Source organism: Salminus brasiliensis, chromosome 6 (assembly GCF_030463535.1).
Source record: "Salminus brasiliensis chromosome 6, fSalBra1.hap2, whole genome shotgun sequence".
Taxonomy (NCBI): Eukaryota; Metazoa; Chordata; class Actinopteri; order Characiformes; family Bryconidae; genus Salminus; species Salminus brasiliensis.
Genome location: NC_132883.1, coordinates 2,488,954 through 2,515,357, shown reverse-complemented (window position 1 = coordinate 2,515,357; position 26,404 = coordinate 2,488,954). Strand labels below are relative to the sequence as shown.

Here is a 26,404-nt window from a genome sequence, read left to right as displayed (position 1 = left end):
TAAAATAGTTAACAGAAAACGTTTATTCTTTAAATTATATATATGTATATACACATTTCCTAGATTACAAATGTTTATAGTCATGGTCATGGCCTAGAGGAGAAAGGTGGGCATCCCTTATTTTCATTGCTGAAAGGTGGGGTACCATATTCAAAGAAGAAGAGGATCTGCATCTGTGGATGAAGGCCCTAAATTTAAAACACCAACCAAAACGCCCATATGTCACATACCCTTACCCAGAGAAATGGCTCGGTTATGAAGCTTCAGTGAAGCTCCGGAAGCTCCGGTGTTTGTGAGGTTATCAGCGTTCACATCACCAGATCTTCCTAACCGTGTCAGTTCTCTGGGTGAGGACATTCTGGTGTCCACAAAAGTCCAGCACCTTCGATCGTGGACGCATGGCCTCCTCTTAGGAAGGTGGTGCCCCTACAGAGTCTATATCAATGGACACACCGGACGCTCTGCACAAAATAAACATAGATTGCCGCCCTCATTGTTTACTAGAAAATAAGCTGGATAGGGAGGGCATATTTAGGTCACTATGTAGTTCAAGTAGTGGTAGAATACCCAAACGATTTCAGGCCATTCCTCATTATCAACACGCGTCAACACCGGCCACATGAACACACACATGAGCCGTGCTCAAATCTTTGCTGAGCAACCTAAACCTACTGTTAACTACAGGAACTACAGGAGCAGACTGCAGCGAACAGTGAGGACAGCTGGCGGACCCATTACGGACTCCTCGCACCCTGGTCACAACCTCTTTCAGCTGCTCCTGTCTGGCAGATGCTACAGAACTATGTACACTGAGACTGTCAGACACTGGAACAGCTTTTACCCTCAGACCATCACCGTCCTCAACAGCTGATCACCATCATCATCACAGCTGATAAACTCTGTACAGAGCTGCATGCTGCTGTTCTGTGAATCACACTGTAGAGACATGTCCTGGTGTAGTCTCTGTATACTGTGTACTCTACTGCTCTCTGTGTACTGTCTGTAAATGATATGTAGATTAGCTGTATATAGTTAATACTAGAGAGGCGCTAACAGCCGGAAGCAAATATCTGAAACGCACAGAATCCAGTGGCTCGTAACTTGTATCACTTGTATAAATGAGCAAATGTCCATTGTCTGCTGCCTTGTAACAAGAAACTTAGTCCACACTGCATTATGGGAGATAATTTTGTAGTGCCCTCAAAATTACGCTCAAATTCTACCTTACGATTCGGACACTCGAGAAACATAGCCGACGAATATAGTGCCCTAAAATGTAAAAAGGGATCCATTTGGGATCTACCTACTACTGTACGTTTCTATAATTATCATATTTTCAAATTTTGCATGATTTTAGGATGTATGAGTTTTGCATGCTCTCCATTAAAGTCCAGTGTGTAGATCGACCTGAAGGTGAGGAACACAGGGCAGTTTTTCTGACAGAACATCTCTATTCATCTAAACTGACTGAAGCTTCTATAACAGAACTCTGAACCCTGGACTCCTCCCACAATGCCAATTAAATGATAAACCTGCTGACATGAGGAAGCTTTGGTCTCAAGGGCTTCCAGGCCCTGCATGGCAACAGGTCAGATTCCATTCAGGCAGTTTTAGCCGAGGCTCTGGGGAGCTGCAGGACGGTGAACTGCTGTTGGAACTGCCTGGCTAGCAACATCAACCTCTACAAACAGGAGGAGGAAAGTGCTGAGAGATGGAGACCAGCACTCCAAACCTCCCAGCGCTGATGCAGTTGAGCAGAGATCAGCACAGAGCAACAAATGATCCCGACAACATCTGAAACCATCTCAAATCCAGCCAGTACTGCAGAATTGGCTTCACGAAACCTCTGAAAGTGACCTGTGGTATCTGGAACATGGAGGCTCCACATTGTAAGGTGGAGCCTCCATGAATATCAAGTGAGCCTAGCCTTGGTTCACAGGTTGTCCTTCCTTGGAGCACATTTGGTAGGTCAGTACTGACCACTGCATACCAGGAACACCCCACCCCAAGACCTGCCTGATGTACCCAGTCGTTGTCTAGAACATCACAGTTTGGTTCTTACGCTTGTCCATTTTTCCTGCTTCAGCACCTTCATCACCCTTAAGAACTGACTGTTTCCTGCCTTACTGCCTAACATATAGATCCACCCCTTGGCAGGAGCCACTGGGATGAGCTTATTAATTCCATTCACTTTACCTGGTTTTAATGTTATGGCCGATTGATGTTCCTTAAGCTTTGAATTTAGTCTAAAATACAGTTTCTACATACAGCCAGAACAAAGCACTGACCTCTGGACTGGCGTTCCAGCCTCGCATCAGCAGTGCAGAGAGGGGCTTGGGGATGGAGTATCCAATCGGAGGCCGGATGTGATGGTAGGCCATATCGGCAGCTGCAGCCGCTGTACAGAGAGAGAAGCCACCTCAGTCCACAGTACACTATAAACACACTAGGGATATGATTTGTAGATCTAATGCTCAAATAATAAAAGCCTAATCTTTCTAATCTAATCTCTAATCCTAACTCTAGTACTGGTACTATCACAGCCCTTCCAGCAGCAACGGTCCAGAGTGGGTTTACATGTACTTTCAGTTCTACTGGACAGTTCGGAATTTATGGAGAAGCATATAAACCAAACCAGGCTTAAATAAATGCAGTGTATCACTGCTGGCCAAGGAAAAGCATCTATAAAGTCTGTCACACTGTCTGGAGCATATTAATAATTCATACAACAGCATGGCAACCACTGCAGATCTATATCCTGTTACAGAGGACTATGGTAGTGCAGATGATGGCTTATTATATCAGTCAGTATCAGCAGAATTTTGACTCTTATAATTGACAGAATACAGAATATGATAAGATTATCCTTCTCATCATATAATAACTAGTAGTTACATAGTTATTGCAGGGTAGTTAATTGTTATTACACAGTTATTGCAAAAATTATAATAAGAAAATGATTTTTCAGCAGTTTTGACGCTTATAATTGACAGAATACAGCAATATGATAAGAATATCCTTCTCATCATATAAATTACTAGTAGTTACATTGTTATTGAATGGTAGTTCATTGTTATTACACAGTTATTGCAAAAATTATAATAAGAAATTGATATTTCAGCAGAGTTTTGACTCTTATAATTTACAGAATACAGAATTTGATAAGAATATCCTTCTTATCATATAATAACTAGTAGTTACATAGTTATTGCAGGGTAGTTAATTGTTATTACACAGTTATTGCAAAAAGTATAATAAGAAAATTTTTCAGCAGAGTTTTGACTCTTATAATTGACAGAATACAGAATTTGATAAGAATATCCTTCTTATCATATAATAACTAGTAGTTCATTGTTATTACACAGTTATTGCAAAAAATATAATAAGAAACTTTTTTTTTGGTTTTACTGATAAAGGAGAGTTCACAAAGGGACTTTAGGTAAAAAGCGACGAGCGCAGATGTCCGCGTAGTTACAGAAGAACGGTACCAGGCTTGAGGTGGGCGAACGGAACCTCCCCCGTCAGCAGTTCCCACAGGCAGAGGGCGTAGCTGAACATGTCTGCCTTCACTGTGTAGCGGGTACACTGGGTAAATACCTCAGGTGCCATCCACCGCAGGTTCTACAGCGAAGACACATCAGCTCCGTAACATACATTCACGCCATTACATTTAGACTCATTAAAGTCAGCACTCTTCAGGTGTCAAACTGCATCTTTAATATACACTATTTGGACAGAAGTATTGGGACACCTGTTCCTGCATTGTTTCTTCTGAATTCAAGAGTATTTAAAAGAGCTGATCCTGCTTTTGTTGGAGTAACTGTCTCTACTGTCCAGGGGAGAAGGCTTTCTGTTAGATTTTGGAGGAGCAGTGCTGTGAGAATTTGGTTGCATTCAGCAACAAAAGCAATGGTGAGGATGCTGGATGATGATCGCCACCCCACCTCATCATCCACAACTCCACAGCTTATCCCAAATGTACAGGATGGAGCTCCACCACCACCATCATGCCAGAGAACACAGTTCTTCCACAGCTCCACAGCTCAATGCTGGGGGGCTTTATTATACCCCTCTGCTAGCCCACGCCTGGCATTAGACAGCATGGTGCCAATAGGTTCATGATGTTTATCTGCTCCATTGGCAGTACAAGCTGTGTGTGTATATCAGCGATGGGTGCAACTTCTAATGCATGCATTAGAAGGGGTGTCCACAAACATTTGGACATATAGTGTAGTTGTGATAGAGACTACACACTGTCCACAGATAGACAAATCTACACGTTACCTGCAGCACCTACAGGGTAAAACAGGGCTATGGCATTATATACAATGCACTGAGAGTTAGGAAGGATACGTGTGCCTATATATTAAACTCACTTACATAAATGTTTATACACAGCGTGATTAGAAATGATGCTGAACTGACCCCAGGTTGTTTTGTCATGTTATCCTCATCCATGGAGAGCAGGAAACGGGACTCTGCAGGGCAACACAAAGCCTAATCATATATTCAAGAATTCAAGGAGATTTCGCATCGCATGTGGTACATGGGGTGGAACGAAATTGAGATCTCAAGGTTACCAGTTACACCCAAAGAGCAATTATTAAATAAATAAATAAATAAATAAATAAATAAATAATAATAATAATAAATATAGTATATAAAAATAAATACAGTTGCACCCAAAGAGCAAATATTATATAAATAAAATAATAATAATAATAATAATAATAATAATAATAATAATAATAAATATAGTATATAAAAATAAATATAGTTACACCCAAAGAGCAATTATTAAATAAATAAATAAATAAACAATAACAATAAATATAGTATATAATAATAATAAATATAGTATGAAATAATACATATACAGTTACACCCAAAGAGCAATTATTTTAAAATAATAATAATAATAATAATAATAATAATAAATAAATAAATAAATATAGAATATAAGAGAGGTAGACATACATGAATGAATAAATAAACATCAAAATAACATAATGTACCTATATATTCAGTCTAACAGTATATGATCGTAATGAGCGTAATGAGCACGTCTGATCCACATAATCGTACAATGCATGACGTAAATATCTCACCTCCGAAATCAGCCACCACAGCATGGCCATCTTCATACAGCAGTATATTATGGCTGATGAAGAAATATAAAGAATGTAGTCTCATAAAAAAACATCCATGACATTATAAACGACATGTTCAATGTTTGTGGACACCCCTTCTAATAAATGCATTCAGCATTCTTTACGATGCACCCATTGCTGACACAGATGTGCAAATGCACAACCATGCACAGCTTATCTAGTCTCTGTAGAGAAGAAGTTCTGCCAGTAGAATAGGACATGGGACATGGAACCAATTGGCACCATGCTGTCTAATGCCAGGCATGGGCTAGTAAAGGGGTATAATAAAGCCCCCCAGCATTGAGGAGCTGTGGAGCAGTGGAAGAACTCTGTTCTCTGGAATGATGGTGGTGGGGCTCCAACCAGTACTTCTAGGGTGAGTTGGGGATGATGAGGTGGGGTGGCAATCGTCCAACATCCTGAGTCTTGTAACTGAATGCAATCAAATCCTCACAGCAATGCTTTACCAAAATCTAGTAGAAAGCAAGTCTTCTTTTCTGGACCGTAGAGACAGTTACTTCAACAAAAGCAGGAGAAACTCTTTTTATTAACCTTGATTTGTGAATGTGAATGAATGAGCAGGTGTCCCAATACTTTTGTCCATATGTGTGTATCCAAGGTTTGTGATCTCAGATCAATATTCATAAAACACAGAAGAGTTTAACACAAACTTGCACTAGAACAGAGTTTAATGAACCCAGGACTGGATTCAAACACTGCTGTTCCTTCTTCAAAAATGTGCCGATTCCAAAACCCCAAAACTGTTACATCACAGTCTTCACAGAAACCCCGCCCACTAATGAAAGCCCTAGTCAAAGCTGGTGAAATGGTAAAACGTGACGGCGACTTCAGAAGAATATGGTGTTGTTGATACTGGAGAGCAGCTCATCATCTCCAGACTCTGCTAGCTATGGGAATACGGGTTGCTACGGGAACCAGGCCTTGTAACCACGGCTTTTCCCATGGCGGTGTCCGCAAAAGGGGAGCTCAAACTCGGCTTGAGACAAAGCAAAAGCTACAGGGAACAAATGTGGATCAGTGCTATAGGCAAAAAGCTAATGCTAGCTGGTGCTAGCTTCTACCATGTCTTCTCTCCCTTCGCTCAGCTGAACCAAACTGGAGCTAAACACACATTAGAAGATGAAAGGTACTGGGGGTAGACTATAGCGCTACCCCTGCTATGACCAAGGTTGGCTGGTTTAATAGGATTCCTAGGCCATGCTGCCTGCCATCAGCAGCCGGAGCCAGAGAGAGCACAACTGTCACAACAAGGCTAAAAGCTAACTGGCTACAATGAATAATCACAGTGTTTTTGTTGCAGTGTCTGTGAGCCAATCAGAGCAGACCTTCAGCTTTTTTTTTTCTTTATGAGCCGTCCAGAAACAGACAAATCTGTGTGTTTCATACACACTAAGACAAAATAACAGGGTGGTAAATATGTAAATTCCTCACCCCAACCACACAAGTCCCACACGTCCTATTCGTACATCAAACAGCAGCGTAAATACTCAACACAAACGGATCATGATAATGGTGATGATACTGATGGTAATGATGACTGCTCACCTGTTGAGGTCTCTGTGAATGATGGGCTGGGTGAGATTGTGCAGGTACTCCATGCCCTTGGCCACGTCGATGGCGATGATGAGTTTGGACGGCAGGTCGATGATCCTGCTCGTTTAAACACAGTTTAAAGCACACCTAAGCTCACGCAGATCGATGCCCCGAGACATCATTACAATTTAAACAGATCAATGGAAGGCTCGGATGAACTCGGAGAGCTAAGAGAGGAGCATCGCTGCAGGGCCAGACTCGCTACAGACAGCCCAATGCTGAATACACCTCATACACAGACACATCAGAACATTACGGAGGACTCTTAATAAGCTGCTGGCCATCTAGGGAGACGTTGATGTTTAAGCACTGCAATAAGCAACCCGTCCTGAGCTGAATGACACTGTACAGCTCAATGCCAACAGTATCTGCACACAGAGCTGGGCAATATGACAGTATTTTACTGTATCGTGATACATTTTGTTATTGTGGTAAACAATATGCTTTTATGAGTGTATTGTGAATATCGTCAGTGCTTAAAGAGCACTGATTATCTACACGTTTCATTACAAAGAGTGTAATCAGTCTTATTTCATTGACTGGAGTATAGCATATTTTGAGTAAAAATCACGGTACTCAGTATGTGAGAATACTTTAATAGCAGTCTTAAATTATTTTTATCGTTTATCGTAAAAATTGTCTTTAAATATCATGATATACAATTTTTCCATATCGCCCAGCTCTAACTGCACATATACTGGGCTGCACTCCATTACCTGCTACTGTTACCACACCTTCACTGATGGTTGACCATCGCCACCAGCATGACCAAGCTCGTTGACCAGCATGACCAGAATCAAATGCAACATACACTATGCTGGTCAAGAGCTGGTAAACCAGTCAGCTTACCAGCATAGAGTGTGTTTCGGTCTGAACGACCAGCTATTCAACCACCTTGACCATCAAAGACCATCTCAAACCACCTAAAACCAGCTATGTTTCTGGTAGTGTTTGATGGTTTAGCTACAAGCATGACCAGCCTGGCCAAGCTAGACAACCAGTATGACCAATCTTGACCATGCTGGTCAGCCAGAATGACCAGAATAGAGTGTGTTTATGCCTGGATGACCATTTTTTCAATCACCTTGACCATCAAAGACCAGCTTAGAGACCATCTGAACCCAAAAACTGGTCTAGAGCTGGATCTTTCAGCAGGGATGTGACTAGTCTACTACTCTACTGTCTGTTCTACTCTGAGCTTGTTTGCATGGCCTATGTCTGTGAGATTCTACACAAATTCTGACCGGTTCTGCAACGTTTAGCTAATTCATTTCACTATATTTACGTATTTATATTCAGGGACAGAAACTTGAGGAATGCTTATCGGTGCATTAGCCTAGTAGCTCTTGATTGACTGAATGCCTTAAATGTAAATTCAATTAATTTAGTTAAAAGATCATATAAATATATAATATTTTATTAATGAATGAATATAAAGTTATGTTCAATATGTTAATCCTGTGTCTTTTACTTTAATTTGTTTGTATAGCACTTTTTAGGACTGATATTGTGGCAAAGTAGCTTTACAGAATTCTGGAAATAGGACAAAAGAGCCACAGCGCATAAAACAAGTAACTCCCAGTGAGCAAAACCAAAAACCTTCATTAAGTAGAGAAACACATAAATGTAAACTAAACATTCATGAGTATTAAGAGGTGGCTGGAATGATGAGAAGAGCTGTAGGTCATTCTAAAAATGCAGAGAACGCTGTGGAACCTCCAGAAATTGGAGTTAAAATTAATATCCGCTCATATTTTTAAATCACGCTCAAACCTCGAGACAGAAAACAAGATTTAAAAATGACTTAATGAAAATTCCAGTAAACTACAGTCAAAACTACAGGATATGTTTTGGTATTTTTTACATTTATATGGTTGTTTAAAAATAAAAAAGTTAAAAATTACGACAAGGGTTTCCAAACTTTTGAATGGTGAGTCTTTAAATGTGAGTCTTTCCTTTTATGTAAGTTTAGACACTAGTTGAGTTACATAAGGCTCGTCTCACCTCTTCTGCTCGTGCAGCAGGGAGAACAGGGAGCCTCCAGACACGTACTGCGTTACTATGGCAAACTGGCTCGGGTCGTCCAGACAGGCTCCCACAAACTGGATCACACACGGGTGGTTGAGCCGGCACAGGATGGACACCTCTCGGCAGAACATGTCTGTGTCCGACTTGGAGCAGTAGGTGTTGGCGCGATACCTGCAGGAGAGAGAAATACCTACTAATGATTTACATACCAATCAGCCACAACATTAGGACCGGTCATCAATAGAATTCAAATGACATCATCAGTCAAGGGGTGGATACAGTATATTAGGCAGCGAGTGAAAAGTCTGTTCTTGAAGGTGATGAAGGTGATGAAGCAGGAAAAAGGGAGGCAAGAATATGAGACACTTTTACAAGAACCAAACTGTGAGGTTCTAGACAGTGACTGGGTCAGAACATCTCCAGAACATCAGACAGAGCAGGTCTTGTGGGGTTTTTCTGGTATGCAGCTGTTAGTTGCTACCAAACGTCCAAGTAAAACTCCAAGGAAGGACAACCGGTGAGCCGGCAACAGGGTTCATTGATGCTCATGGAGGCCCCTCCCACCTCACAATTTATAGAATAATTGTTCATTAAAGGAGCATTATGTAAGATTTGGTATTTCTTGCTCTGGGGCTGAAGGCTCCCCCTTCAGTTGGAATATGCAACTCACAATTTGTGCCACCCCTAAAGGACACATGCTTTTCTGGGCAAGCTGATGGATCCAGAAGAAGCATCTGAAGGTAGAGAAGCACGTGGACTGGGTTAAGTAGTGTTATGCAGTTTACTGGAGCATCGTCCTGCCAATTCACCAAGTTCCATAGTGTAGTTGCTGACATGCCAAACCTAGAGTGGGAATGATAAAGGTGCTCCCTATTCTCCCTATTACAGTCAGTGGCTCATCAACATGATTCTGAAGCTGATATTTTTGGGTGAAAATGTTGCATAATGTTGCTTTAACCTAATTAAAACTTTCGCATTTGCTTGGAAATGTCAATTCTGGATTTTAGGTCCCCATATACTGTCACCTTTGTGTTATCTGTTTATGTTATACATTGCATTTTGCACAAAACAGGGAAAAAAGAGGTTCCTTAGATTTGCTCAGCCGTGTAATCCGACTGAATCTTCACCTTTTGATCGCTACAATCTTGTTGCGACACCTTCCTTTGTAGACCTTCCCAAAAGAACCTGTAAATGCAAAAACAACAGTTTAACATGGCTAGTGTGGAACAGAATGTGTAAATATGGACTGATCTTTGGTGATGATGATAATGATGATGAAGAACACACCTGAGCCGATAATCTCATTAAACTCCAGCTCTGAGAGCTGAAGTTGGAAGTTGGATGGGAGACTCGCTCTCAGGAGCAGGATGTCCGCTTTCTCTGTGGAACAACAGGGCTGGGTTTATCAAATTTGCTGATCCAAGGTCAGTTTTGGACATCTGGATTACGTATGGGTTGGGTAAATAGCAGTCCAAATTGGGGATAAAATTATTATTGCCAGATACCACAGGACACCTTGAGAGGTCTCAATGTATTGAATAATTGTTCATTAAAGGAGCATTATGTAAGATTTGGTATTTCTTGCTCTGGAGCTGAAGGCTCCCCCTTCAGTTGGAATATGCAACTCACAATTTGTGCCACCCCTAAAGGACACATGCTTTTCTGGGCAAGCTGATGGATCCAGAAGCAGCATCTGAAGGTAGAGAAGCATGTGGACTGGGTTAAGTAGTGTTATGCAGTTTACTGGAGCATCGTCCTGCCAATTCAACAAGTTCCATAGTGTAGTTGCCCTATTCTCCCTATTACAGTCAGTGGCTCATCAACATGATTCTGAAGCTGATATTTAGTGTCATATGAGGACCGTATATACATTCATATAAGGTCCTCATATGAAATTGCTGATGCTGCGTTCCATTTGAATTTGGATGTCGGGTTATCAGAGTTCCAAGTAGGAAACTTCAACTGGAATGCCCCTAGTAAAAAGGATTTCCCGCTGGGAAAGTCAGGAGAGCCTCACCAACCCTAAATTCAAAAATCACAGAAATAAAAGTAGTGGTGATATATTTGCGGCACCCGGAGAGCAGAGAGGGGGAAGGGCCTTGCTCAAGGGCCCAACAGTAGCAGCCTGCCAAGCCCGGGTATCGAACCCACAACCCGGTCAGTATGGTGGCTCTGCTCTGACTGCTAAGCCACCACTGCCCCCTGTCGCCTGGATGCGTAAATAGCCAAATAACGCATCACACCTGGGACAGTGCTAACAATGCTAACCTGGGACATAAAAAGTGGGACATATTTTGGTTAGATTGTCCATAAAACATCGTAAAGGATTGTCAAACCACTCTGAAGTCCTTAATGAACTGTTTTTGGAAACAGTGTCCATTTATCGTTTTACTGGAACGCAGTCAACTCGGGCAGCATTAAAGAACCCTTTGTGGCCCCTTGAGTAGTGAGCTTGGAGGCGAATGTGGATGTAAATGCAGGTAGATTTATTGGAAATATATATATATATATATATATATATATAAAGAAAACCATAAAGCATAAACCAAGGAAACATAAAATGAACAACAAAACTAACAAAACTAACAAACAGGCTAAACTAACAAACCATGATCTGTCTCTTTACCTTCTCCGAGTAAATGGTCACCCAGCCCGACCTGCTGGAAGATTGCCCGCTGAGGTCCCCTCTACCTGCGTCAGACCAGCTGCCACCTACCAGTCCGACCTGCAGGGCCCCCACCCACCACCACCACCTATGCCAGACCAGCGGCCCACCCTCCTACCACTGCTACCTGTTTAATGACCATGTTAAAACCTACATGGACTCTTAACTATCTGCCACTGTTAATATCACCACTATTAACTATCATTACTCTGACCATCACTATATACAGTTCTACTACACCATGATTAATATATTATGATTATGATCAGAGCAGTTCAACAGTATTGATTGTCTGGTGGTGACTTTTATCAATAATTAATAAATAGTGCTGATCAGAGGAGAACGGGTCGGGGCCCCCTTGTGAGTCTTGGTTCCTCCCAAGGTTTCTTCCTCCAGCTCTGAGGGAGGTTCTCCTTGCCACTGTGGCCGTTGGGGCTCACTGGGGGTCCTAGTCTTTTTGTGTCATTTTTTAAATACTTTTTTTCTATCTTTTACTAATTACATATTGTGTAAAGCTGCTTTGGGACAAAAACAATTGTAAAAAGCTATACAAATAAATTGGACTTGACCTGATCTACAAAATGAGACCAGAAACACTGAACCAAAGGGACTACATACACACAGACACTGACCAAAAACACGTGAAAAAGATAACAAGAGGGCAGGGCTATAAAAGAGGCACAGGTGGGATCACTGATGAGAAGGCAGGGCTAGGGCGGAGTCAAACAACCCAACCCAACAACCCAAAACAAACTGACGAGGAAAAACAACAGCAAACGGAGCAGACGGGCAGGAACAGGACGAAAGCGTGACAGCAAATTGGGTTCCTATGACCTTTTTAGGTTCTATATATAGAACCCTAATGCTAAGATAAAGGGTGCATGCCTTAAAGCAATTAATTAAATTAATAAAAAAATGCATTAATGCTTATAAATATGTATATCTTATAATATTAACACCAGAACATCGTCTCATCATGAGGAATATTATGTAGTTTGACAAGATTTAAGATGATTTCACTTCTCAGGTACCCGGCGTCTATTCTGGTGAGGTATGAGACTGATGGAGTGAGTCTGGAGAAGGTTTCTAAAGTAAGCTCTTGAGGGATTTTGGTAATTGGGCACAATAAAAAAAATTGTCATGGCAACCGAAACTGATCCTCATGGATGGTTTTAGCATGTGTGTGTGTCTGTCTGTGTGTGTGTGTGTGTGTGTGTGTATATTTGTGTGTTACCTTTGGTCATGCTCTTGATCTTTCCCAGTGGAGATGGGACAGAAACATAAGATCCATCTATAATTAAAACCAAAAATATAAAAGTATGATTATGATGATTATGCATTGATGATGATATGTAGCAGCACTGCATGCTAAAGGTGGCATGCTAAATGTTGAGTATAATCACACCCCCTCCTGGCTGGGAGTACTCATTGCAGGGTGAATCCTCCTGGGGTCGTTTGTAGTGTTTCAGCAGGGTGACGATGGCATCATGACCTACAGGCAGAAATGAATGGGCAATATTAGCACACAGCCAGTGTCTCATTAATAAACACATTACTGTCCATTAATGTCCAGAATCTGAAGGGTTATTCTACAAAGCCGGGACTCCACAGTAAGCTCTTTAAGGCTGACCTTTCTCATAGGCCCACATGAGGCAGGTCTGCTCATCCTTCTCCCCGCTGGAGCGGCTGGGGTCACACGCTACCAGATTCATATCTGCCCCGCTGTCCAACAAGAACTGAACCAGGCGGATGTGTCCATGGAAACAGGCGCTGTGCAAACCTATCACAACACAGGACAACCCAAAAATCACACATCGAGTGCAGTGGGGTTTGATGAGCCCTACCAGTACAAAGTGATGGATAACATGAGCAAAACCTACAGGCCGCTTTTCCACCGAGGGCCAAATGGCTACCAAGGCCAGGCCGTACTGGACTCGTTAGACCGTCTGCTGTGTGGCTAAATCAGGCCCAGGAAGTGAACAGCGAGTAATAATTACGCAACTGGTCTGGTTCTAGTCCCGTCTAGTCTCACGCTTCAACTACAAGGCTAATGCAGCTATCTACGGCTAGCAAACCTCACTGAAGCTGTAATTCAGCCGTTAGCCTTGTGTAATCTGCATGCAAAAGAGGCCATTATATAGATGTAGGTTGCCAAATAATGCTGGAATCCACATATCCAAGTCTGAAACTCAATTAAGGTTTGATGCAAGTGTGTGATGACTTTAGCATGCAGTTAGCATTATGCTATCAGATAGCTACAGCCGTGGTCTTTGTAAAAAGGTGGTATATAGTCACAAAATCATGAACACAGTCCAGTTGATGTTTACACATCAGCTTTTTTATTATTATTTATTTATTTTTCTCTTCCCAATTTGGATCGCCAATTATCTAGTCTAGTACACGCCCCTCCAAAACGTGTGCAGCCAGTCTACGCCTCTTTTTCGACTGCCACCGATGCAACATCACCAGGCAACCAACATGCCTGGAGGGAAGGGGCACATACCCGGCACTGATACAGCGACCGGCAGACGCCAGTGGCGGCCAGCACCACATTGACTGGAGTGATGTGGGGAGAGAGCGCCATCTACCCACCCTGGAGAGAGCAAGGCCGATTGCACTTGGGATTGGGATTCGAACCAGCGACCCCTCTGGTCATAGTGACAGCAGCTTATTCCGCTGGACCCCTCGGGGCCCTCCACATAAAGAAACCCTGCTAATTAGCTAAGCTAATGCTAACCTCTACTAAGCGATCTGGGCCATGCTCATGCCGCTGATGTACCGATGTTGTACAAGCCGGGTAATCATACCCGGCAGACGGGCCACGCTAATGCTGAGCTAGTTCTACTTATTAGATACCGTCTCTGCCATTCTCTGGACTGGAAATAGCGGTTCAGAGCACGGTTACCCTTCAAAGTGGCCATAGCTACGCTACATAGTTACCCGTGTGTCCGTCTCGGCCCTGGTTATTTATGCTCGTTGCGTTCTGGCTGATCAGGAACTTCACCATGTCCAAGTCCTTGCCGTACGTGCAGGCACTACAAAGAGAGAAGGAAGGTTAGCATTGGTCCTTTTACATGATTAGCATTACATCACAAAATGACGTCCCACATCCCAGGGGTCCTAAATGAGTCAGTGAATCACAGTAATCCAATCGGATTATGTTGTAATGATTAAATTAAACTATTCAATTAAACTAACTACTCTTCTGCATCCACACACACACAGCTTGTCTAGTCCCTGTATAGAAGTACTGGCTATAGTATAGGACTAGAGCATAGGTGTGATGTCATGAACCTATTGGCTCCATGCTGCCTAATGCCAGGCGTGGTCCAGCAGAGGGGTGTTATAAAGCCCCCCAGCACTGAGGAGCTGTGGAGCAGTGGAAGAGCTGTGTTCTCTGGAATGATGATGGTGGTACTTTAGGGGAAGTTGGGGATGATGAGGTGGGATGGTGATCGTCATCCAACAACCTCACTAACGATGACCTAATGACCTCACTAATGCTCTGATCCCTGAATGCAATCAAATCCTCACAGCAATGTTTCTCCAAAATCTAGTAGAAAGCCTTCTTCCCTGGACAGTAGAGACAGTTACTCCAACAAAAGCAGGATCAGCTCTTTTTAATATCCTTGATTTCACAAGAAACAATGCGGCATGAGCAGGTGTCCCAATACTTCTGTCCATATAGTGCATTTTTAACATGCACTGAAGAACATTTTGGAGAGATGTATAGTTGTATATGCTAGGGTATTGTAATCCCTGACAACTGAGAGAGAAAGAGATGCCGTGCCTGTGAAAAGCCGTCTCGCTGAAGATGTTCTCCTTGGACAGACTGTCGGTTCCTGTGAGATGCACTAGCTCCTTCACCACCTCAAACTTCCCGTTGTAGCAAGCCCTGTGCAAGAACATTCAGGATATAACCAGTGTTTCACAATCCCAACACCCTGCTCTGGTCTAAACGTCATCATCAGCTAAGCAGCAAGGTCCATAGTGAGGAAGCTGATGGTCTCACTGTATTATTGAAGATCTACAGATGTTCTAATGGACATTATTGATGAACTATCTGGAGAAATTCAGCTGATTATCCATAGTGTCAGGGTTTGGGCCAGGGTAAGGGTTAGAGTTAGGCCTTGGGTTGAGGTTAGAGAACAATAGTTTATAGTTATGGGAAATTAAAATGGATTTTTCATAGAAATTTGGTTAAATAGTTAAAAGGTAGTTGGGTATCTACAAAGCATACTATCCACATAAAGAGTTACCAAATAAATGTACAGTGTTTCCCCCTTATCCCACTGTATGACATACCTTTATCTATAAACACTGACAGAAGTACATGAAGAACTGAATCATCAGTACATCAGAACCAGAATCAGAAAATTTGCGTTCTCTATTTTTAAACTATATATATATATATATGTATATATATAAAATAAAATATATACATATACATATACATAATAATACATTATATATATATATATATTTGTTTTATTTTACAGAGTGTTTATTCTTATATATATTTTTATTTTATTTTGTACGTGTATATTTGATTTGGGTGTTTATTCTTAAAATGGAATATATATATTAAATATATATGTTAAATATAAATAAATTAATTAATTAATTAATTAATGTATTTATTTTTTATTTATATTTTATAGTGTTTATTCATATATATATATTTATTTTATAAGTGTATAATTTATTTAAGTGTTTATTCATATATATATATATTTATTTTATAAGTGTATAATTTATTTAAGTGTTTATTCTTAAAATGGAATATATATATAATATTTAAGTGTTAAATATTAAGTGTTTATTTAGGTATTTATATTTTATAGTGTGTTTATTCTTATATATATATATATTTATTTATTATATATTTTTATATATTCTTTTTCTTTTTATTTTTTTATTTTTATTTTATAGAGTGTTTATTCTTACACGACCACAAATGTCCTCTCCTGGGATCAATAAAGATTTGAAGGCTCAGTTCTACAGGTACTTTTGTCAGTGTAAGTACAGATAAAGGTATGTCATACAGTGGGATAAGGGGGAAACGCTGTTCATTTATTTGGTAACTCTTTATTTGAATAGTACACTTTGTAGATACCTAACTACCTTTTAACTATTTAACCAAATTTCTATAAAAAATTATTTTAATATGAATGTAGTAAAGAGGCAAATTGTTAATAACTGTGATAATAAATATGGCAAATAAAAAAATCAGTACCTTTACAAACACTTTTGTCCATTTATACAGTAGTAAACCTCAAGCAGCAACTACAGCATGTCTTTACAGATTATTTTTTTTTACCATACTATCACTGTAAACACCCAAATCAGACTTTTTAGAGTCTGGTCCTGGCCTCGAAGTGGTGGAACGAACTTCCCCTGGGTGTCCGAACAGCAGAGTCCAACGCTCGCTGTCCTCAAACCCAGACTGAAGACCCTACTCTTCTGAGAGTACTCAGGCGAAGAGAAGAGTATTATGGTCTCCATATTGACTTGTGTTTAGTAGAGTCTAAGATTCTGGATTCTAGCCTCTACAAACTAGCTAAGGGTCTTTTCTGAGTGACAGTGAAGCCCTGCTGTGAGTCGCTCTGGAGAAGAGCTTCTGCTCAATGCTATAAATGTAGAGCCAAGAGAACAGCAAAGAGGACTGGGACTGACTCTGGGAATTGCTGGGTTCAATTCTGGAGGCCCTTGCGATGCTGGAACTACCCTCGAAGGGATTTCAGGTTTTTGTGAGGCCGGTAGTTCTCAAAGGTCTGCGTGAATGGGTCTGCGTCTTAACAGTTCAAAAGTCACAGACTGGTTTTACTGGGTTTTACTGGGTTGTACTGGGTTGTACTGGTGCTCGAGGGGTGAAAAGATTGAAAATAAAACCTGTACAAACAGAAGAAAACACAACAAAGATCTCTACACTATCTACAAAACTGGAATTTACCCCATAACCTTTCGGCAGAGGATCTTGTCAGCTTTTCAGATCCAGTATGGGAGAACCCACCCAAACAACTCTGCTCCTGAGTCTATAAAGGATAAGCCCCGCCTTAGGTCGAACCAACCCTTACCTAAGGGTGAACTAACCATTACACATGTACTAATGACATCACAACATTACATCTCAGCCTACTCAGCCTACCACAGTTTAGCCCCGCCCATTCACACTGCAGTTCTCAGTAGGAATAGGTGGCTTAGCACAGGACAGCCAATCAGAACATCCTGTTAAAATCTACACTCTTAAATACTAAAGGTGCTACGAATGCCATAGAGGAAACACTTTTGGTGGTTGGAAATAGTCATGTAAAAAACTAAATATGGCCATTTTGGGACCTTAAACCACACAAGCATTGTAAAATGGACCCAACGTTTAAGATATGGGCCCCTTAAGCCAAAAGGAAACCCTGTCCAATTGAAGACGAGGTAAGTTCCTACTGGGCAGGCCTCAGTACTGGCAGAGAAATCCTGCTACTCTTGGTTCATTTACAACATTTGTGTGGTTTTAGGTCCCAAAATGATCATATTTAATTTTTATAAGCCATTTCCAAACTCTCTTTATTACTTTATTATGATGCCTTGCTCACCATTCAAAGCACAAGTAAGTAAGTAATAATAATAATACAAATAATAAGAAGCACAAGTAAGTAATAATAAAATGATATAAAAAATAAAATATGACCATTTTGGGACCTAAAACCACACAAACGTTTAGGATATGGGTCCCTTAAGCCAAAAGGGAACCCTGTCCAACAGAAGAGGTACAGGCCCTGCTTTGCCTCCAGACTCACAGATGGAGAGGTGTGTCCCCGTAGATGTTGACTGAATGTGGCTGGACATCGAAGTTCCCCTGCAGCAGGAAGTGCACAATGTCCTGGTGGCCGAAACGGGCACAGAAATGCAACGGCACGTGGTCCTCGTTGTCCTGAGCGTTTACTGTCCAAAAAGGAGACACACTGTCATCAGGGAACGTTACTAGTACCACCTGGTTATAAACAAAGGGGGGGAATCCAGGTTCAGGGATTTGCCACCTCTGGTTATGAATCCAGTGTCTGATGCTTATGACTGACAGGTGATGAAAGGGCTGTATATTTACATTGTAATCATGGCCTCCGTTCACCACCACTGTGAAGAAACTGGAACAGTGTCTCTACAATGAAGCTTTTAATAATTTTAATGTTGTTTGTATTACAAACGTTAAATTATGCAGAAATATGATGGTTAGGACATTTTCATTACACCTAATGAGAAAATGCACATTTTTTGTCAAACAATATCTAAAACTGGAGTTTATTATTCATCTGATTATTAAAAAAAACTGATGACATCTTATTTAATATGTAAAATGTTATTATTATTATTATTATTATTATATTAATGGTATATATTGTAATGTGTAAGATTATAACTGATTAAAACTGAACAGATCAGATGTAGGCCTGGTTTTATTATGCCAATGTGCAATTATTATTATTATTATTATTATTATATAATAGTTATTATTTGAGTTATTATTATAATGAGAAAATGCACAATAAAATTAAAATTAGAGTTTATTATTCATCTGATTATTAAATAAATCTTATTCTTATTTTTAATATTAATCTTATTTTAATATTTAAAATGTTGTTGTTGTTATTATTATTATTATTATTATATAGTTATTATTATTAATAATTATCATTATCAATTATTTTTAATAGGAATAGCCTGTCTAAAGCTAAGTGGGTTTCCAGTCTGGCACTTTGGCAGGCATGGATCAGGGACAGGGTCATTCAGGTATTCTGGTGTATATTGGCAAGCATTCCGTAATATGGAAGGCTCCTCCTATTCAGCCTACCACAGTTTAGCCCCGCCTATTCACACTGCAGTTTAGTATGAAAGTAAGGCTCAATCCAGGACAGCCAATCAGAACAGAGCCTATGTAGCTTATGTAACAAAAGCAAATGATGCTTGGATAGAGGCCTACTCCAGTCTCACTCTTGGGACATGGTCCAAGTTGTCCTGAGCACTTATTGTTCAAATGGATTGGATCCTTCCTGTGGATCCAATCTCTGCTGTTGTAGCCAATATCTGCTCAGATCTGTCTTGTCGCAACACCATTATTGAGCCTTGGACCAGTTTCTGTTTTACAGTTGATATCTGAGTCCCAGCTGGCTCAGATAACATTTCCGGAGAGTGCTAGGCGAGGCAGGCCGAGGCAGGGAGGGATATTTGATCATGTTGAGAGGTTTTTTGTTTTTTTTTACCATCCTTTTTGTCAACCTCGTCCATTAGCAGCTAGACGATGTCCAGGAAGTCTTTAGTGGTCGTCATTAAAATGACAAGTGTCCAAGTAATGCAAATACACACTCACTGGCCACTTTATTAGAAACACTTATCTTATACTTCCACTCTCTGGCCACATTAATAAAAACACCTAGCTTATATTTAAATTCATTGGCCACATTATTAGAAACACCTACCTTATACTTCTGCTCTCTGGCCACTTTATTAGAAACACCCACCTTATACTTAAACCTATTGGCCACTTTATTAGAAACACCTACCTTATTCTTCTGCTCTCTGGTCAATTTATTAGAAACACCTTCCTTATGTTTCCTCTCTGGTCAATTTATTAGAAACACCAACCTTATACTTCTGCTCTCTGGCCACTTTATTAGAAACACCAACCTTATACTTCTGTTCTCTGGCCACATAATTAAAAACACCTTCCTTATGTTTCCACTCATTGGTCACTTTATTAGAAACACCTACCTTATACCTAAACCTACTGGCCACTTTATTAGAAACACTTATCTTATACTTCCATTCTCTGGCCACATTAATAGAAACACCTAGCTCATATTTAAATTAATTGGCCACATTATTAGAAACACCTACCTTATTCTTCTGCTCTCTGGCCACTTTATTAGAAACACCCACCTTATACTTAAACCTACTGGCCACTTTATTAGAAACACCTACCTTATACTTCTGCTCTCTGGCCACTTTATTAGAAACACCCACCTTATACTTAAACCTATTGGCCACTTTATTAGAAACACCAACCTCATACTTCTGCTCTCTGGCCACTTTATTAGAAACACCTTCCTTATGTTTCCTCTTTGGTCACTTTATTAGAAACACCTACCTTATACCTAAACCTACTGGCCACTTTACTAGAAACACTTATCTTATACTTCCACTCTCTGGCCATTTTATTAAAAACACCAACCTTATATTTCAATTTATTGGCCATATTATTAGAAACACCTTACCATCAGTTTTGCCTCCATCGTCCATCAGCAGCCGGATGATGCCCAGAAATCCTTTAGCGGCGGCCAGGTGAAGCGGGCGGTCACCCACTTCCCCACTCACGTTCACATCCGCACCGAATTTCAGCAGCAGCTTACACACCTGTGCTCACAATAAGGGAAACACACACACACACACACACACACTCAGGTGCTAACAGTGATAAAGTGTGTTTAATGGTCTTTAATGATCCGGCAGTTACTAGAGTGTGTGAGGAATGAGTAACTGCTCAATGTAAGTTATACAGTGGACCTATATGGTAGGGGTTTCTAATAAAGTGTCCACAGCAACACTGCAGGAATATTATGTTTATATTTCATCTAAACTCTGATAAATACATAAATGCAGCTGTGTGACTTAGGGGTGAGCGATATGGTAAAAATATTCTATTACAATATTTAAGGACGTTTTTACGGTACACAATATTTATTGCAATACTTTGATGTGCAAAATAAACAAAATGCATCAGTAGCAGATTCTTAAAAACTGCTATTCAAATAATATCTATATTTATATTATATATATTTTTAGAATCTGCTGCAGTTGATCCAATTAAACAGGACTAATTACACTCTGTAATTAAGTGTGCAGCTGAAGGCACTGGTGAGATCCAAGATACCAGTGATATCACAATATGATAAAATATTATCATTAGGGATGTTCCAATCAGGTTATCCCCCCCGATTCAATCCGAGTCTCTTAATGCTGAATATCAGCCGATACTGATCCGGTCTGATCTCTGTGGGTATGAATAATAATCCAGCTCCACAGTTGAGATCAGACGAGCTGCTGATTAATCTGATCAGTAAATCCTTTATTTTCAGGATCAGATTCTATAATCAGACTTTCTGGACTGACTGATTTAGTTTAGTCAGACTTTTCTTAAAATCACTGTTTTATAGTGTTTAATATCTGATAATCCAGTCTGATCTCCTCCCTGACCAATCAGCTCCCAGCTCCTCTACAACACTGCAGTCTGATCACTTCCTGTGTGTGTGTGAGAGTGTGTGTGTAGTGGTACACACTCTGGACTGGTATCTGTGGTGGTTGTTGGTCTACTGGTGTGTAATAACTGGTGGGTGAATGTGCTGTGTGTGTGATTGGGGTTTCTATAGCATGAGTGTGTGTGTTAGCATTAGCATTAGCCTCCACTCGGATCTAATGGGTTCTTCAGTGCTGGTTTATAAACAGAGAAAGGCGAGCGCCGGTTCTGCGGTTCTCCCGCTGGTAAAACAGAATGTTTCAGTGATGGTCATGGTGAACACCATGGTTGAACTGGATTCCCCCAGTAAGGAGTGAGCCTGTACTGACCTGCTCGTGGCCGAAGTAGGCCGCTATGTGCAGAGGGGTGAAGAACACAGCGTCCTGGACGTTAACGTAAGCCCCATGTTGCAGGAGAATATCAACAGCCTTCAGAAAAACATCAAACACTGACACTGAGCACCAAACAGCACAGCATGGCATTAGTGACAGGACTAGTGACAACAGCTTCCAAAGTCTATGGTGGTTGACATATATTAGGGCCACAAGTTTTCTGGTGGCCACAAAATAATACCCCACACGGCAGATGCCTATGTGTGGCAACCCAAGTTCTGTTAGCTTGCTATAGTCGTTAAGCATTGCTGCACATCAACACATAAGCTCTGTGTATGGCGCTGAATGGCATCCCTACCTCATGATGACCTGCTATGGTGGCTACATGCAGGGCTGTGAGCGCTCCATAGCCAACCTGCTGGATATCAGCTCCGCCGTGCAACAGCGCTGTAACCAGCTCAGCACTGTCCTGTAGGAGAGACAGAGAGAGAGAGAGAGAGACTTTGTTAGAGTGAGCTACCCTCTGTAAAGGGTTCTATACTTTCAGTACTGAAACATGGTTCTCTGACTCATAACAATAGTGGAACTCTACATACTAAAGAACCCTTGTAGAACCCCTTCTTTAGGAAAAGTGTAGGAAAGTACAGTAGGCCTATTTTAATGGATCGGGTATGGGCTATTTTAATCCTGATCCAGCTCTGAGCCTGTGTTTTAACCATGGTGTTCAGAGCGCCATCTAATGGCCTCAAGGTCCCATTAATCAGCAGCAGTGCGGACGTTCTCAGAAGGTAAATAAAGGAGTTGAGGTTCTGCAGTGTGGAGCTATTTTACAGTGGAACCTGAAAACAGACCATAATATCTGACCCTTTACAAAACTCTCACTGAAACGCTCTGTTTTACCAGCGGGAGAACCGCAGAACCGGCACTCGCCTTTCTCTGTTTATAAACCAGCACTAAAGAACCCGTTCAGATCCGAGTGGAGGCTAACGCTAATGCTAACACACACACACACTCTCGCTATAGAAACCCCAATCACACACACAGCACATTCACCCACTATAAACCAGTTATTACACACCAGTAGACCAACAACCACCACAGATACCAGTCCAGAGTGTGTACCACTACACACACACTCTCACACACACACAGGAAGTGATCAGACTGCAGTGTTGTAAAGGAGCTGGGAGCTGATTGGTCAGGGAGGAGATCAGACTGGATTATCAGATATTAAACACTATAAAACAGTGATTTTAAGAAAAGTCTGACTAAACTAAATCAGTCAGTCCAGAAAGTCTGACTATAGAATCTGATCCTGAAAATAAAGGATTTACTGATCAGATTAATCAGCAGCTCGTCTGATCTCAACTGTGGAGCTGGATTATTATTTATACACACACAGATCAGATCGGATCGACATTACATTTCAACAGTCCAAATTCATGCTTACTGACCACGTCAACCCAAGTCCGGTCAATAGGCTTCTATTGTCATCCAATTTCCGAAATCCACCTGTACCCCTGTATATAGGGGTACCACTACTGTAGGCTACATGTCGCTGCACACTGGTTACATTCTGACCACAGGACTGCTGTTGACCACACGTTACTTAGGACAGAAATCACAGAAATCTCCAGCCAAGAACGACTCAGTGGTCGGGAAATCCACCCTGACGGAGGTCTAGAGGACGCCGAACACAAATTCTCCATCAACAGATGAGCTACAGTCTTCAACTGTGCACCAGCAAGGTTTCTGATAAAGTGGCCAGCAAGTGGCCTCTTCACTGCATGCCACCAAATGGTAGAGAAACTGTAGACTCTCCTCACATAATCCCACAGTCATTCACCATCACACAGAAACCTCATATCTCTAAAATGAAAACTTTACAGGAGAAGGAAAAAACCTGCTTAACTTTCAATGGAGGTCAATGTAAAAATATTTTATTCCATGTACTTTTGGAGCATTTCTATTGGTTCATTCGTCATGAAATCCAGACGCAAGGTGAAGAACAACTGCCAGACTCATATTTTGGAGAAAAGTGAATAAGGAATTAACTACAGTAAACATTATAGTGACAGTGTGTCATGTCTTTTCTTCTCTGAGTAATCAGAGGCTGTTTCTGCAGTGTTGTAGTCCAGCGGCCTATTAGTGAGGTGTACCTTATAGGTGGCGAGGTGCAGGGCAGTGAAGCCATTCCTGGTCAGTCTGGAGGGGCGCAGTCCTTTCAGCATCAGCGTCCTGATATGGGATTTGTTTCCTGTTCATCATATGAACACTGCGTTTGTTACAGTAACAGCAGGTAAGCGTCTGAATTTTTGAACTCAGTAAATCACTGATATTAGAATAAACACTAATAATAATAATAACACTCCTACAGAAAGTGGTGGTGGTTCTCCATCACTGTGTTCATCATTAGAACATCTCCAAAGTTCTCCTCTCTCATGGAGTCTAGTATTATTTAGAGTTCTCCTCAGATCAACACCTGGTTTGGTGGTAAATCAGGGCTTAATGATGGTGAATCAGGTGAGCTGCTGCTGCTGCTGCTGCTGATGGAGTTGAACACATCCTCCACGCTGTGCTGGCTGGACTGGGGGGCTTCCAGGAGAAACCTGGAGGAACCGAGCTCTGTTCTTCAGACTAGCTCACCGACAAGATCTCACTACTTTCTTTCTTCAGAATGAGAAGCTCTTGTTTCTCCTTTTTACTGGATTTATCTTCACCTGCTTTATCTGTTCTGATGAGATCTGGAGCTTCTACTGTAGAAACCCTCTCACTGCTGAGAGATCAGGATCTAGAGTACTGGGATTAGGGGCCTAAAAGCCTGAGCTAGGCCTGGGCCTAGCTGAGTCTTATCTGCTCATAAGCCAAGCAAAATAAGCAGAATCTCCCAAGGGACCACTCTGGCGTTTAGGTAGGTCCTACCTCCACATATGCAGCACAGGTGCAGCAGAGACAGGCCGTTCTCTGTCCGATAGTTCAGGTTCACTTTGTTGAAGGCCTCGTCCGAGCTGTGCAATTCACAAACCATCACAGGAGCAGGTATTTATAGAGAGAGTAGGAGTATTACAGCATGAGACATTGACAATATACCACATTTGCACATTTCCTCCTCCTCATCCTCACCTGAACACGTGCTTCAGCTCGGCCAGCTCTTCGTCCTTGACCCTCAGGTCGTCCTCCAGTCTCTCGATGATCACGGAGTACGACTCGCTCACTTTCTTCTTCCATTCGTCTACAGGGGAGACGGCACAGGGAGGGACAAGGTCAGCTGTTTGTCAGCAGGATCTGGAGAAATACGCTGGAGGTGGGGTGGGTAGGGGGTTGATCTCATAGAGATGGGCATCAGGCTGGCATCAGAAAACAGGGTGCTGGGTGGGATATCAGAGGGAAGATACCTGTGCCAGATCCATCCAGCTGTGAGACCGGAGGGTTAGTGTTTGGGCACCAGTTTTGGGCACCAGTGCTTATATATTTAGATACTTATCTTCAGCAAAGAGCTTCAGTTCAGCTTCAGGCAGGGCCCTCCATCCCTTGGTCCCCCGCCCCTGGCCTACCTACCATCAGCTATGCTTAATACCTACTCATGAAATTAACTTCACACCTATTAACAGGACTTATCTCGCACCAAGAACTGGTAAACAGCAAGAAAAAGGTAATGACAATATACGTCCAAATGTTTGTGGACACCCCTGTGATACAGATGTGTCTTGTCTAGTCCCTGTAGAGGCGTATAAACATGATGAACCTATTTGCACCATGCTGCCTAATGCCATCCAGGCATGGGCTTGAGGAGTATATACAACATCCTGACCTCACGAACACTCTTGTTGCTGAATGCAATCAAATCCTCACAGCAATGCTCCTCCAAAAGCTAGTAGAAGGCCTTCCTCCCCTTCATACCAACAAAAGCCAGATAAACTCTTTTTAATACCCTTGCTTTCAGAAGAAACACTGAATGTGCTGGTGTCCCAATACTTTTGTCCAAATATTGCCTACTATATATTGTAATTTTTGTGAAGTAAATGAGTTGTTGGCATAAAAAACATTGACTGAGTTCATTCATGAACCTCTCCAATGTCTAATCCAGCACTTCCCGCTGATATCAGTCTGATGGTGATACTGGATAGTATCGGACTGATACCAGCTCTGATCACGTCATGCAACGAAAATGTCAAGAAACAAGCTGCATCATAAAACCGATAGAGGTCAGCGAAGGACAAGTGTTAAGGTTAGTAAGTGAACAACAGAGTTTAAGGGGGGCTTTACCTGTGCATGTCTGAGTGGGTCTTGATTTGTAATTCCCCATCGGACCACCGCTCGGCCTGGACCGTCT

General features: G+C 41.4%; 1 protein-coding gene across 1 annotated transcript in view; it reads right to left on the bottom strand.

The window, feature by feature from the left end:
* The window catches only part of tnni3k (TNNI3 interacting kinase), a 33,770-nt gene extending 7,393 nt beyond the window's left edge, over positions 1 to 26,377 (bottom strand). Inside the window, exons 1-21 of the mRNA XM_072680775.1 lie at positions 26,338 to 26,377; positions 25,195 to 25,303; positions 24,994 to 25,079; positions 24,231 to 24,328; positions 22,430 to 22,540; positions 22,069 to 22,167; positions 20,721 to 20,859; positions 18,252 to 18,396; positions 15,248 to 15,352; positions 14,398 to 14,492; positions 13,088 to 13,237; positions 12,863 to 12,949; positions 12,692 to 12,748; positions 10,080 to 10,172; positions 9,920 to 9,977; positions 8,769 to 8,963; positions 6,717 to 6,821; positions 5,109 to 5,161; positions 4,426 to 4,478; positions 3,489 to 3,621; positions 2,289 to 2,398 (exon numbers count right to left, since the gene is read on the bottom strand). Of these exons, the coding sequence (XP_072536876.1) occupies positions 2,289 to 2,398; positions 3,489 to 3,621; positions 4,426 to 4,478; positions 5,109 to 5,161; positions 6,717 to 6,821; positions 8,769 to 8,963; positions 9,920 to 9,977; positions 10,080 to 10,172; positions 12,692 to 12,748; positions 12,863 to 12,949; positions 13,088 to 13,237; positions 14,398 to 14,492; positions 15,248 to 15,352; positions 18,252 to 18,396; positions 20,721 to 20,859; positions 22,069 to 22,167; positions 22,430 to 22,540; positions 24,231 to 24,328; positions 24,994 to 25,079; positions 25,195 to 25,303; positions 26,338 to 26,377 (2,121 nt within the window). The remainder of the gene's footprint in view (positions 1 to 2,288; positions 2,399 to 3,488; positions 3,622 to 4,425; positions 4,479 to 5,108; positions 5,162 to 6,716; positions 6,822 to 8,768; positions 8,964 to 9,919; positions 9,978 to 10,079; positions 10,173 to 12,691; positions 12,749 to 12,862; positions 12,950 to 13,087; positions 13,238 to 14,397; positions 14,493 to 15,247; positions 15,353 to 18,251; positions 18,397 to 20,720; positions 20,860 to 22,068; positions 22,168 to 22,429; positions 22,541 to 24,230; positions 24,329 to 24,993; positions 25,080 to 25,194; positions 25,304 to 26,337) is intronic.
* Between the last annotated feature and the right edge of the window lie 27 nt (positions 26,378 to 26,404).